The sequence below is a fragment of the Cynocephalus volans genome, chromosome 1 (genome assembly GCF_027409185.1).
Source record: "Cynocephalus volans isolate mCynVol1 chromosome 1, mCynVol1.pri, whole genome shotgun sequence".
In the NCBI taxonomy this organism is placed as follows: Eukaryota; Metazoa; Chordata; class Mammalia; order Dermoptera; family Cynocephalidae; genus Cynocephalus; species Cynocephalus volans.
This window is the reverse complement of record NC_084460.1, coordinates 266,618,611-266,632,381: the sequence shown is the minus strand read 5'-3', so window position 1 is coordinate 266,632,381 and position 13,771 is coordinate 266,618,611. Positions and strand designations below refer to the sequence as shown.

At 34.7% G+C, this 13,771-nt stretch overlaps 1 protein-coding gene across 5 annotated transcripts in view; it reads left to right on the top strand.

Moving 5' to 3' along the window:
* Positions 1-13,771, top strand: part of TRAK2 (trafficking kinesin protein 2) — a 57,600-nt gene that overhangs the window by 38,077 nt on the left and 5,752 nt on the right. For all 5 annotated transcript variants that reach the window (XM_063099389.1, XM_063101466.1, XM_063100210.1 and 2 more), the window contains 10 exons: positions 690-899; positions 1,609-1,687; positions 2,940-3,070; positions 3,524-3,598; positions 4,803-4,940; positions 7,352-7,431; positions 7,734-7,937; positions 9,371-9,669; positions 11,109-11,375; positions 13,065-13,170. In XM_063099389.1, the coding sequence (XP_062955459.1) occupies positions 690-899; positions 1,609-1,687; positions 2,940-3,070; positions 3,524-3,598; positions 4,803-4,940; positions 7,352-7,431; positions 7,734-7,937; positions 9,371-9,669; positions 11,109-11,375; positions 13,065-13,170 (1,589 nt within the window). The remainder of the gene's footprint in view (positions 1-689; positions 900-1,608; positions 1,688-2,939; positions 3,071-3,523; positions 3,599-4,802; positions 4,941-7,351; positions 7,432-7,733; positions 7,938-9,370; positions 9,670-11,108; positions 11,376-13,064; positions 13,171-13,771) is intronic.

The window sequence follows — 13,771 nt, the reverse complement described above, 5'->3', positions numbered from 1 at the left end:
AATGTAAGTATCTCTATTCAAAACCCAAAAGAAAAGGGAGAAAGAAAAAGAAATTTTTGAAAATGTATTTATTCCATAGCAATCAACATTAATAGAAGAACTGATTTATTATTAACTTGAATGGTTAAATTTCAAATTTTCTGTAACTTGTTATTTTTATCTGGTTTTATTTGTATTTGATAAGTGTATAATAGTTGATAACATTTGAGCCTTTATGTTGAAAATATTTATTCCCTAGAACTAAAATTAGTACTCCTGGGAAGACATGCATGTTATATACAGCTCAAAGGTATAGGCCCTTGGGATGAGAATTTGAAGTAGGGGTCTATTCTGATAATTTGAATGTTCTTCAGTTTTGTTTTGTTTTCAACTGTGAATATATCATTATCTTAGGTGAAATTGTTTTCCTATATTCCTATTATAAAGAATATGAAAATCAGCTTTTCTTCTCACCTACTATAGACAAAGCTGTTTTTACTGAGTTATGACCTAAAACTGTAGATTAGGAATTATCTTGGGTTTGTTATTCTCTATTTAGCACTTGTTACTTTAGCCAGTAAAATGTAGCAGCTGATTTTGTGATTTTTTTTAATAGTGAAAAACAATTGTTCCACTAATTAGAAGCTGTATTGCATGTAAATAGCACAAAATTTAAAAAATCTTGTAAGTCAAGCACTTTTTATGTGCAGGTTAATCAGCTGCAGCATGAGCTGTCCAAGAAAGATGAGTTACTTCGAATTGTCTCCATTGCTTCTGAAGAGAGTGAAACTGATTCCAGCTGTTCTACACCTCTTCGGTTCAATGAGTCCTTTAGCTTATCTCAAGGTTTGCTGCAGTTGGACATGCTGCAAGAAAAGCTCAAGGAACTGGAAGAAGAGAATATGGTTCTTCGATCCAAGGTACATTTAACCTAATTCTCATTTTCCTTTCTTTTAAAGGATATAAGGCCTGGCCTGTTAGCTCAGTTGGTTAGAACACAGCCTTGTAATACAAAGGTCACGGGTTCAGATCCTAGAACCAGCCTGCTGCCCAAAAAAAATAACAGATAAAAGGTTTGTGTCCAGGTGGTATTGAGGTGAAATATGGCATAACCAAGGATTTGTTATGAACATTCTAATTAGGGGGTGGCAGACATTGTAACTTAGATCTCACTGAAAAGTGGATAATAGCAGGTTGACAGATAAAATAGAGAAAGACACAACATAGATTATGTATCTTGTGGAGTTTACACAAATAACTAAGTAATTACAACTCTGATAAGAGCTGTTAGAAAACTGCAAGGTTCTGTGAGCTTATATAATGGGGAGAATCAAGAAAGTCCCACTGAAGCACGTGACATTTAGAATGAGGCTGGAGATTACCCAGGCAGACATGTAGGTTACAAGGGGCATGAGTAGGCATATGCAGAAGCACTGAGAAGAGTGAGGGGGAGGTGCTTGTTATGTCTTTTTCTATACCTTTATTTTATGGCAGATAATGCTTGACAGGTTGTTGGGTTTTTTTTCTTTGTAAGTAATGAACTTTAATCTTCAAATGGCAAAGGTTTTTGTATCTATTACTATAAAATCATTAGAAGATATTGTCACATACCAGTTCTTTTTCTTAAAGGCTTGTCATATAAAGACAGAAACTATTACCTATGAAGAGAAGGAACAACAGCTTGTCAATGACTGTGTTAAAGAACTTCGTAAGTATTAACATATTCTGTTTTGTAGCCATTGGGAAATCTTTTGTAGGATATCTCCAACTTGGAAATTATATCAGTGATTTCAGTAGAAGCATCTCAAGAAACAATTTAATGGTTACTGAAAATCTTAGAATATCACATTGAGCTCACAACCTAAATAAGATACCATATGTATTTTTAAGAAATACATTTGTTTCAAATTGCCATCATTGTTAAATAAAGACCTAAATTTTCTATAAATAAGTTATAGCATGTTAAAAAGAAAGGAACCAAAGCTTATTTTGTCGACTAGGAAAAAGTCCTGTAGAGGATATGATTTGCCAGAGTCAGAAAACTGGTAAGTGGCAGAGCCAGGGCTTAAATGATGGCATAAAACCTAACATTCAGTGAGTATATATTAAGTACCAGTTATGTGTCTTTAAAGGAGTATATTTTGGTTGGAGGTAATGTTAACTAAAATAATTTTTTAAAATAAATCAGTTGTAAAAAGATGGTTTCACTAGAGAAAGATATTTAATTTCTCTATAAATATATACAGACTTTTATGTTAAAAGAGTTGATATGGTAATGTCACATCAGCCCATCTGGGCTGTGGGCCTCAAAATGTGATACCTTAGAATAATAGAATATTAGAGAACCAGAAGGAACATACACTGAATTTTCTCTTCCACCAATGCTACTATTACCCACCTTTTACACTTTACAAAACAAAGGAGAAATGACTTTCCCAAGAGCCCACATCCTGATCTCTTGCCTCCTTACTGGCATCCTTTAAAATGTTAGAGGCTTTCTGTCGATTTAAAAATAGTTTTATAAGACACTGAGAAGTAGTTTTTCTGCTTGTGTTTAGATGTCAAATTTTTTATTTGAAATAAAGGTTTATTTCCTCAGTAGAATTTCAGAGATTCTATTTCATGTGCTTGCAGAAGTGCCAGGCTGCAAAAATTGTTCTAGAGGTCCTGCTCTTATAGAGTATGACTGTTCCATTCTGGAAGTGTTCCTTTGTTAGATGTGTTCAGATTAGTTTTCATTACTTATGGGATTTTTTTATTTATGTCCCTGAGGAGTTTTCAAAGACATAGATGAGATTATTTTTCTCTATTGGCTTCTCCAGGTTTATTTTTTAATTTATGTTAAAGAATAATCTGATAGTCCAGTGCTTGTTATTAAACAAGATTTGGCCACAGGCTGTTGTTTGCCAACCCCTGCCATACACTTATATTAATTTTTTAAATTTCACTTTGCTTCCAAGGTGAAACAAATGCTCAGATGTCCAGAATGACTGAAGAATTGTCAGGGAAGAGTGATGAACTGATTCGACACCAAGAAGAGATCTCCTCTCTCTTGTCTCAGGTTGTAGATCTTCAGCACAAACTTAAAGAAGTAGGTTTATTTATTCATTCAACTGATGTTTGTTAAGCACTGACCTAGTATTGTGTACTGTGCTAAGTGCTAGATACAGTAAGCAAAATAAACATGGTCATACCCTTTTAAAATGTGTTAGTCTGATTGCTGTTTTAATCTTCTTTATGCATAAAATATCATGAATAACTACTTTCAAGTCACTGTTTCTCTCTGTAAAATGGGGTTAGATTTTCCTCAGAAAGTTGTGGTATGAATTATTGACTCATGCTCATTGTCCTCTGAACGCCTTGATGGATTTTGTATTCTGCCCATTGTGTTGCTCTTACTTGGCTTTTGAAAGGTTAGCTTTTTATATGCCTTAAGACTATACCCCAGAGAGAAAATCTTAAGATATCTTTAAAAGAGAGATGTATATTTTATATGGGAAATGTTAAGGGAAGACTTCACATGTCTCTCTTAATATGTTGTCAGCATGTGATTGAGAAGGAAGAACTAAGACTTCACCTACAAGCTTCCAAAGATGCCCAGCGACAACTGACAATGGAGGTAACAAAATCTTCCTTGGTCTTGTGTAATTCAGGAGGGATAAGAATGAGTGTATAGTTTCTTTCATCTTTGTGAATGAGAATTTTTAAAGGGGGATCACTAGATTTAAAAAGCAACATCAACATCAACAAAAGATTAAGATGAAATTATGAGATCTAAGAACTAAAACATTTTAAAAAATCTTATCTCTAAAACTAATAACATGGCAACATCCTTCTTGATTAATAGGGAAAACCTTGACTTTTAGAAGATTCTTTAGGAATATATGACCCTTTTACCAGCCTACTTTAACTAGCCCAACAGTTTTTTAAAGTAAGATAATTTGTAATAAGTGTTTTCACAGATATGTCAGGTGAAATAGCAAAAATATCTTATTTTCTGTCTATACAGAAGTCTATATATTAGATTTAACTTAGTAGTTCTTTAGTATTCATGAGAATCACCAGGGAGAGCAAGTTTTAAGTTGAGATTCCCACGCACTATCCCAAGAGTTTCTAATTCATTGCGTCTAGAGTGAGGGGCTAGAATGTGCATTTTCAATAAGCATCCCAGCCCTGGTGATTCTGATGAGCTGGTACACATAATACAAGAGTACTTCAAAAAGTTCGTGGAAAAAATAGAATTAAAAGGTACTAAAAAAGCTTTCCATGAACTTCTCGAAGTACCTTTATATACTCTAAAATTATGTACTCTTTTACCAGACTTGTGTATCTAACTGTAAAGAAGTTTCTAAAACAAGGGGGATGAAACTACATGTTTAGGATGATTGAGCACTCTGACATATATAATACATTGTAGACTCTTGATCTTGTCACTTACTACTTCAGAGTGATTTTTTTTTTTAAAGATTAAAATTATGCTAAGCCTAACTTGACCATAGCTATTATACTTTCTGTACAAGATTTTTAGGGTATGAAGCATTAAATATTGAATTGACAGTTCTGGTTGTCTCAGCTACGTTTCAGATTTTTGGGAAGTCATGTTTGTCTATAGTTTTGGCTAAGATACTCCTAATTCTGGCAGCTTGAAATACATATATTCTCCTTGCTTAGTTTGTTTCAGAATTGAAATAATATTGAAATAATATAAAATTAGCTAGTCCTCTAGATAAAGTTAATACTTATCCCAAGGAGTTTTCTTGTTTTTTTCTTCCCATTGTTGTTTTGAGAAGACAGTAAAAGTACACTGCCATCCTTTCTTTCAGCTGCATGAGTTACAAGACAGGAATATGGAATGTCTGGGTATGTTACATGAATCCCAAGAAGAAATAAAGGAACTTCGTAGTAGATCTGGCCCTGCTGCTCATCTCTACTTCTCCCAGTCCTTTGGAGCTTTTACTGGGGTAAGTAACTGAGAAAGATGCTGTGTTTTTAAAGAAACTTGTTTAAGATTAGATTTTCCAGAAAGTGATATGGATTATGATGGTATAACGCATCTTGAGAAGCAATAACATAGTTTGTCCTTGTTTCTGGAACGCTCTTATTGATTTAGACCTTAAGTGTGTATCTAGATCTTCCTTAATACTCTTATTTATTCTGACAGATGACCTTCCTGATTTATTGTAATTTGTGAGATGAACCCTAGGGAGACTAGGTTGAGGTCTGTGTGCCACAGAGCTACTTAAACTTGAGTAATCCAACCCAAGGCCCACCACCTGCCACTTATTTAAACCGTGTTTTGAACATTGATTTATTAAAACTTCTTTCAATAAATCTTGAGTTTCTTGGTATGTTTAACTCCAGTTAGAGTGTAAGGCCCGTGAGACAGGAATCATGTTTGTTTAATTCATTAATAAACAGTATTTCTTGAATTAAAGAAATTAATAAAAACTTCCAAGTTTATGCTAGAATTTGTAATGTTGATTCAAAGAGTTATTTTAAGAATCTGATTTTTGAACACTTATGTACAATCCTGTGAAATTTTTTGAAAGACCAAAACTAAATTTTAGTAGATTTTCTTAAGGATATGGGCGTAGAATTTTTTGTTTTTTAATTTTTTATTTTGAAATAATTTTAAACTTATAATAAAGATCCAAGAATAGCACAGAGAACTCTCATATATCCTTTACATGGATTCCTCAATTTTTAATATATTACTGGATTTGCCATATCATCTTCTTGTTTTTTTCTGCACTTCAGTAAGTTGCAGATACACCCTATTACCCCTAAGTACTTAAAGTGTGTGTTTACTAAAGATGAGGACACTCTCCTACATAACCACACTACAGACATCAACATCAGGAGGTTGATATTTACAGTACTATCATCTAATCTGCAGAGCCCATTCAAATTTTGCCTATTGTCCTAATAATGTTCTTTAAAGGATATGTTGCATTTAATTGTTTCAATCTGGGACAGTTCTGTCTTGGTCTTTCATGACCTTTGTAGAATGTCCTCAGTTTATGTTTGTATGATGTTTCCTCATGATTAGATACAGATAATGCATTTTTGACAGAAATAATGCTACATTCTTCTCATTGCATCATATTGGAGGTACACAATGTCTATCCCATTATTGCTGATGTTAATTAACTTTGATCTCTTGGTTAAGGTAGTTATCTGCCAATTTTTTTTCACTGTAAAGTTAATTAATGATAATTAATTAAATTAACACTATTGATTCACTTTACAGTGATGAAAATCAGCAGGTACTACTTTAGCCAAGTGATCAAAGTTAATATTTTGTGGGGAGGTACTTTGAGACTAATCCTGTTCCTCATCAAACCCACTAGTTTCTATACCCATTGCTGGTTCTTATCTAACTCCGTTATTGCTACGATAACTGCCAGATGGTGATTTTCTAATTCCATCATTTTTTTTTTCACATTTATTGGCATTCTTCTGTAAGTTAGAGCTTTTCTCTCCCATTTATTTATTCATTTGTTCATTTAGTATGTCAGTATGGACTCATGGATTCCTATCATATTTGGTGAAGCCATTATTATTATTATTTACTTTGATACTCAAACTATCCCAAATGTGGCCAGAAGGGGTCTTGTATTTTTTGTCCCGGCACTAGAATCAGTCATTTCTCCAAAGAGCTTTCATTACTTTTCTTGAGGAATGGTACTTAGAATCCAACATCTGGGTGCTAGGTGTGCCCTTTGCCACTAGAGGATCATGGCTTCTAGGCCCTCTCAGCAGATAGAACTAGGAAATATATGTGCTTCGTACATACACTCACATAATACATATATCTGTCTTTATCCATATTTATATCTGTATATATTAAAAATCATAAGCTCACACCAGTGCTTCCAATTCCTGTCATCCTCAGGTCAGCGCCACCAAGCACATGATCCATGCTGGTTGAATCCTCATCCCTTACCCGGGAAAAGGAAGCTTGCTTATTTTTTCTAATGATTTTTTTATATTATAAAAGCTGTACGTGCTTACTATAGAAAAGTTAGAAATTACAGAAAATCAAAAAGAAATGGTTAAATACTATTAAATTTCACCCTCCACTGAATCACTATTAACACTTGGTTTATGGCCTTTATTTTTGTGTGTCTGCATGTGTAATTCTTTCTGTTTATCATACTGATTTTTCCCACTGCTTTCCTGTAAAAATATGTCTTGAAAAGGTACTTGGTTCTTGCTTAAAAGTTATACTTCTAGATTGACCCTTTTTTCCCTGAAGTTAGCCTGTGACTATTTTCTTGTCTTTTATTATAACAACAACAGTACTATCAGATTGTAGAGACTCTAATTAAGGGCAATAATCAAGTCACAAATCTCAAACTCTTTTTTGTAGGAATCTTTGGCAGCTGAGATTGAGGGCACCATGCGTAAAAAGTTGAGTGTAGATGAAGAATCTTCTTTTTTTAAACAAAAGTAAGTATAGATCACGTGTGTTGTTACTCAGCCATTGGAATGGAAATTAAAAAGAAGCCACAATCCAAACTAAAAATATGGTGAGATTCTGTAGTAAATTTGCTTACTATTCAGTTTTTTCTTCACAGTGTCCTCATTTGTGAGAGAGTTCTCTTGTTCCAAAGTTTATTTTCTAATGATTTCTCCTAAACATTAGAGGCTACTCGGGATGGCTTTATTTCTAATGAACTGTACATATAAGTCTCTTTTCTAATGCACTCTAGTGGTTGGCAATGATAGTAATGAACACTTCCTTTGGACAGAGCCCAACAGAAACGGGTATTTGATACTGTCAAGGTTGCCAATGACACACGGGGCCGCTCTGTCCCATTCCCAGCTCTGCTACCCATCCCAGGCTCCAACCGTTCAAGTGTCATCATGACAGCAAAACCTTTCAAGTCTGGTTTACAGCAGACAGAGGACAAAACACTCCTGAACCAGGGGAGCAACTCGGAGGAGATTCCAGGGTAAGAAATGTAGATTGTGGCAGTGATTCTGCATTTCTTGTGGTGTTGACATGTCAGGTTCACACACTCAGATTCCAGCATTACTCTGTACTGTCCCAAGAAAGTTTTGGAACTGTCAGTTTTCATTCAGTTATGATACCCTATATTATTATTTGTAAGATAGATCATGATTTTATAAAAGTTTTTGGAGTGAAAAAACTATATTTAATTAAATATATTGAAAATGGAGCTTGCGTGTAACTTTAGAATTGTTTATTACTTCCTTCTTCAGTGTTGCAGAGTTTGAGTCTAAATCTATATGTTCAAAGCCAAATTTGTTTGAATTCACTTGGTCATTGACATAAATGCATCAAATTACACTCTCTCATAACCCATGCTGATAATCTCAACCGCTTTGGTGCTTTTAGGATAAACAGTAAGTTTAAATACATATTGAAGGCAACCAAGTTGTTCTTAATTTCCTAATTGTTTAAACTTAGATTTTTTTCCTTCTTTCTATTTATTTCATTGAATTATGGGTAACTGGAAATTAAACAGCTTTACTGAAAAGTCAGCTGAAAGCCTTTGAAAGATAGACATTTAGCACATGAAGGAAATCTTTCCTGATGCAGAAATCCGTCACACTAGGTTTCCATTGTATTGGCTGGTCTGTCATGGGCAGCATTCTGCAGCCAGAGTAACTTTCTGTGTCAATACGGCCTCATTGTTACACAATTATCTTAGGAGAAGATCTAAAACAGATCTATCTGAATTTACACACAGTAGCCAGGAGCACCGACAACTCAGCTTGCTACTCTTGCTTTTGATATCAATTGTAAGACACCTCCCAACCTCAAAAATGTTGAAAAGCAAAATAATGTGCATCAGAGAACTATGAAAATACAGTATTATACAAATGTTGTTTTCTTTTAAATGTTCTGCAATATTTGTGGGCGATTCTATGGCCCAAAGCAAATTTTTTCACATTTTAGTGTTTTTTAAATTGTTGTGTCGTACAACTAATGGCATTCAGAATTTAATGAGTAGCATTTTTTCTTTCTTCATAGTACATAAAATAATGGTATCTCTTGCAATCAATGATATTATATATTCAGTGAAATATGATATGTATTTACTTTTGTAACTACTTAATCTGAATCTTATAGATGGTCATATCTATAGTTTCATAAATTAAATCAAATAGGATAGTTAGTACACACAATATAATAAAGTTTATTTTTTGCCTCTCTGAAGTTATTTTAAATGATCTGTAAAAATGATATGTAGTATTGTTGGTAATTTTGATTTGTTGTATTATTAATAAGTATTCTAGATATCTTAGAAAATGCATTTTTAAGATCAGTCTCTTTGAACATTCACTGTTGTAGAAAGAAAAGGCCTAGGTTGTGCTCATGACCCTTAAGATCTAATCAGTGGATGTGATTTTCCCATAGGAACTCTCAGAAGATGGGCCAACCAGGACCCTCTGGAGATAGTGATTTGGCTACAGCACTGCATCGCCTTAGCCTGCGTCGACAGAACTATTTAAGTGAGAAGCAGTTCTTTGCTGAAGAATGGGAGCGGAAGATCCGGGTTCTGGCTGACCAGAAAGAAGGAGTTAGTGGCTGTGGCACCCCCACAGAGAGTCTTGCCTCTCTCTGCACTGACCAGTCAGAGATTACAGACTTCAGCAGTGCCAGTTGCCTTCGAGGGTTTATGCCAGAAAAATTACAAATTGTCAAGCCCCTTGAAGGTAATAAATCACTAAGTGTTCTTTCCAAGCTATGTGGCTTATTGGACTTACCTTTCCCTAGAATTGAGATTTATATTGTAATTGTTCAGAAGGTATCTTTATTATCCCTAAATCTCACTGTTTGGGTGACAGTGCATTGTAGTACTTTGTGGAAAATTAATGAATGAAGAGATCTGCATTCTCTAAGTCATAAGTCATCAGTTCCCTTCTACTGATGTTCTTTTTAATATAGATATGAGGGGGGAGGAGGAATAATCTTTCTCTATCTTTTGCTATGGAATATCTTTGACAGCAGTTTCCATGGTAAGATAAACGGAATATGATAAATGAAAATAATCTAGAGATAATTCTTCATCTTCACCTTTCTTTTCATAAAAGCATTCTTGGTCTGGCTGGTTAGCTCAATTGGTAGAGCATGGTATTATAATACCAAGGTCAGGGGTTCAGATCCAAGTACTGGCCAGCGACCAAAAAAAAAAAAAAAAAAATAGTTCTTTACCCAAGAAGTATAATTAACTTAGAGGTATGCGTGCCTGTATTTTTCTTTTTTTTCAGTTCTGTTAGTTTAAATTCAGTTTCTGGTTTTTTCTAGTATAGAACTTGAATTCAGAATAAATTTCTCTGTTTTATAGAATATTAACAATTCTCAAATGATTCTCTGACAGTATCGTAAAAGAGTTCTGCATTAAACAGAATTTTGAGTGGGTAACCTGTAAGGACCCCCTCAAAATCAAAAGTTCTGTTACTTAGCTTTATTCATTAGTAATCAGTGCAGATATTTGTCAGAGTTGCCATTTTTAGAATGAAATGTCTACAGTGGCATAATTAGACATTGCATTTGCAAGTGCTTTGGGATGATCGTTCACAAGCATTCCACAGATTGGAACCACGGGGATGTACCCTTTTTGTCATCTCCTTCATTTTCCTTCTCTCCCTGGAAGCCTGGGGAAAGAAGAGTCATGAGCAGCATGGGGAAATACACAGACAAACCACTGAAAATTCAAGGTGTCTTCCAACCTAGGAGTCTGGCTTTTAACTTCCAAGTTCATAGGCATAGTTCCAGGCCAGGGGAGTATTGATTTTTGTCACATGGAAAAATACTCGCCTTAGAGGTGGGCTGTATCTTCCTTCTCATCTCTGCCTCAGCATCCTAGTTCATCTTAAGGGTAACTTCTTGGTTTTTTCACCCTTCTTTAGATGTCCTTTATAAAGTTAACTTTTGAAATAGAAAGATTATTATTCATACCTTCAACATCTTGTCCGTCTTCCACAGAGAATTTTAATTTGCAAATTTTACCAAAATATTAAGACCAAATAAGTAGTTTTATAACTGTCACTATTGTTATTCCACATATAATTTTAGCTTCTGTTTCAAGATTTAATATTTGTGGGACATGTAAAACATGCCCTTTTTTTTCCCCTTTGGCCTGCATGTTCAGGATCACAGACTCTCTATCATTGGCAACAGCTTGCTCAACCAAACTTGGGAACCATTCTTGATCCACGACCTGGTGTCATTACTAAAGGCTTTACCCAGTTGCCCAAAGAAGCCATCTATCACATCTCAGATTTAGAAGAGGATGAAGAAGAAGGTATTACTTTTCAGGTTCAACAGCCTCTTCAAGTGGAACATAAAGCTTCAATATCCAAGCCAGTAACAGGAATCTTCCTTCCACCCATTACTTCAGCAGGTGGACCAGTTACAGGTGAGAAGAGTGCTTAGTTGAATATGGTCTAGGAACCAATAGTGCTTTGCCTTCTGATTTACTGTATGGTCAGGTGGCTGCCTCTGCTCAAATCTCACTGGAGTGTACTCAATCTTGGATATAAGAAAGATAATGAAAATCTATACGATTAGCGGCATTCCTAATTCTTTCCACTTTATCTTAGCCAGCCTTCTTAAATAAACTGAGCACAGAAATAGATCAATTCAGTCAGTGGTTCACAAACTGTTTGGGCTTAGTTTCTCTTTATACTTTTAAAAACCATTGAGAGTTCCAGAGGGCTTGTCTATGTGGGTTAAATCTATTGGTGTTTACCACATTAGAAATCAAAACTGAGAAATTATAAAAATATTTATTAACTCACTTAAACATAACTATGTGTTACACAAATATGAGAAATATTTTTTTAAGTAGTAAGAAAAATGGTTTTGTTTTACAATTTTGCAAGTCTCTAAGTTATGGCTTAATAGAATTTAATTGGATTCTCATTGCCAGCTTATGCATTTAGTCTTTTGTAATATGTTGTTTTGGTTGAACAATATGAAGAAAATGCAAGCCTGAAACAAGCATGTAGTTAGAAAAGGAAAGAGTATTTTAATAGTCCTTTCAGGGATTTGCTGATATCCTTTGCCTTTACACCAAAATTTGGTGAATGGCAATTTCTTGAACATTTGTAGCAATGTGGAATCTGAAACCCTGTCAATGAACTTTTCTTACTTTGTTACATTAAAAGCATTGGTCTATCCTACATTTTGATTGAACCTTTTACCCATGCATGGTTTTGTAAATCATGCATTGGTCATTTAAAAAATATTGACTTACTGAGTTATGCAGATTTTCCAAATGCGGACACATATCATTATGTAATACTTTAAATCACGTTAATGTCATCACCTGTCTTCATCAGAAAAGCCCTATAAGTATTAGGAAGATTTCAAGCTCTCATTGGTGGATACAAGTTTTCCAAACTCTAATTTTCACTTGAAAGCTCGTTTTGTCACTGGCAAAAAATATTTTTTCAGCTGTTTTCCTTAAATGGACAGGCACACTTCATCTGTCTTCAGGAAAATGTCTGCTGAATACCCAAGTCTGAATAACTATAGTTAGTCTGTTAGTTGTTCTTTCAAGTAAAAATGGCATTCCATGACAAAATTCAATTCAGTTGCACAGGTGCTTTTCCTCTAGATAACTACTGCATCCCATGGAGTCTATGGACCATACTTTGAGAACTACTGGAATAGATAGTTTGGCTAGATACTTCAGATGACTTGTTTTGATTTTTCTTTAATGTATTTTTTCAGTGTGTGTTTTTCCTCTCGTTTCTAAGTTATTTTTATGCCTGTGATTTACAGTGTTAAAATATTGAAGGATTCAGCTATATACTAAGCAGTTGAGGGGCTAGCTGGTTAGCTCAGTCGGTTAGAGCACAGCCTTATAACACCAAGGTCATGGGTTCGGATCCCCCTACTGGCTAGCTGCAAAAAAAAAGAAAAAGTTTCTTACTAACCAGTTGATACTTGTACAATCTTCATGTATATTTTGTTTCCAGACTTGGGGATTTTTCATACAAAAGGCACCTAGTAAATGTATTATTAATAAGTAATGATGAGCTTTTTGCATTAACCTAATCTTTCAATTTTGTGTTTGACTTCCTAAAAATCTATATTTCAGGTGCATCCTCAAACCCAGGAAAGTGTCTGTCGTGCACGAACTCGACATTCACCTTCACCACCTGTAGGATATTACATCCCTCTGACATCACTCAAGTTACCCCCAGGTAGGAGGGTCTGGGAAATCTGAGGCCTCGCTTCTTTCCTCAACTATGTTTTTATGAATTTCTTTTTTAAATCACCTTCATTTTATTTTATTTATTTATTTATTTTAAATCACCTTCATTTTAATTCCCAGAATTTTAATTAATTTCTATAATAATTTGTCTTTACATATCTTCACATTGTATTTTCTCATTTGATCATTGTAACTCGTTGAAGTAGAAAGGGCAAGTTAGTATGTATTGTGTAAAATGAAGAAACTGAGGCATAGAAAGTTGAGGTGATTGGTCCAAGGGCAGACACTTAGTAAATGACCTAGGTAAGGCTGTACCTACCCAGAGTTAACCAAACTGCAAGGTTTGAGGGACCAGTCCTCTGCAGAAGACCACCCTCGCTTCTGACACCACCTGCATGTTCAGGGGGTTTCCAAAACCACTTTTAGGTTCAATGATTTGCTAGAAGGCTCACAGAACTCATGGAAAGCTGTTATACTCATGGCTACTGTTTATTACAAGGAAAGGATACAGGTTAAAATTATCCAAAGGAAGAAATGCATAGGGCAGAATTTCGGAGGTTCTAAATGTGAAGCATCCTTTGTCTTTAGGA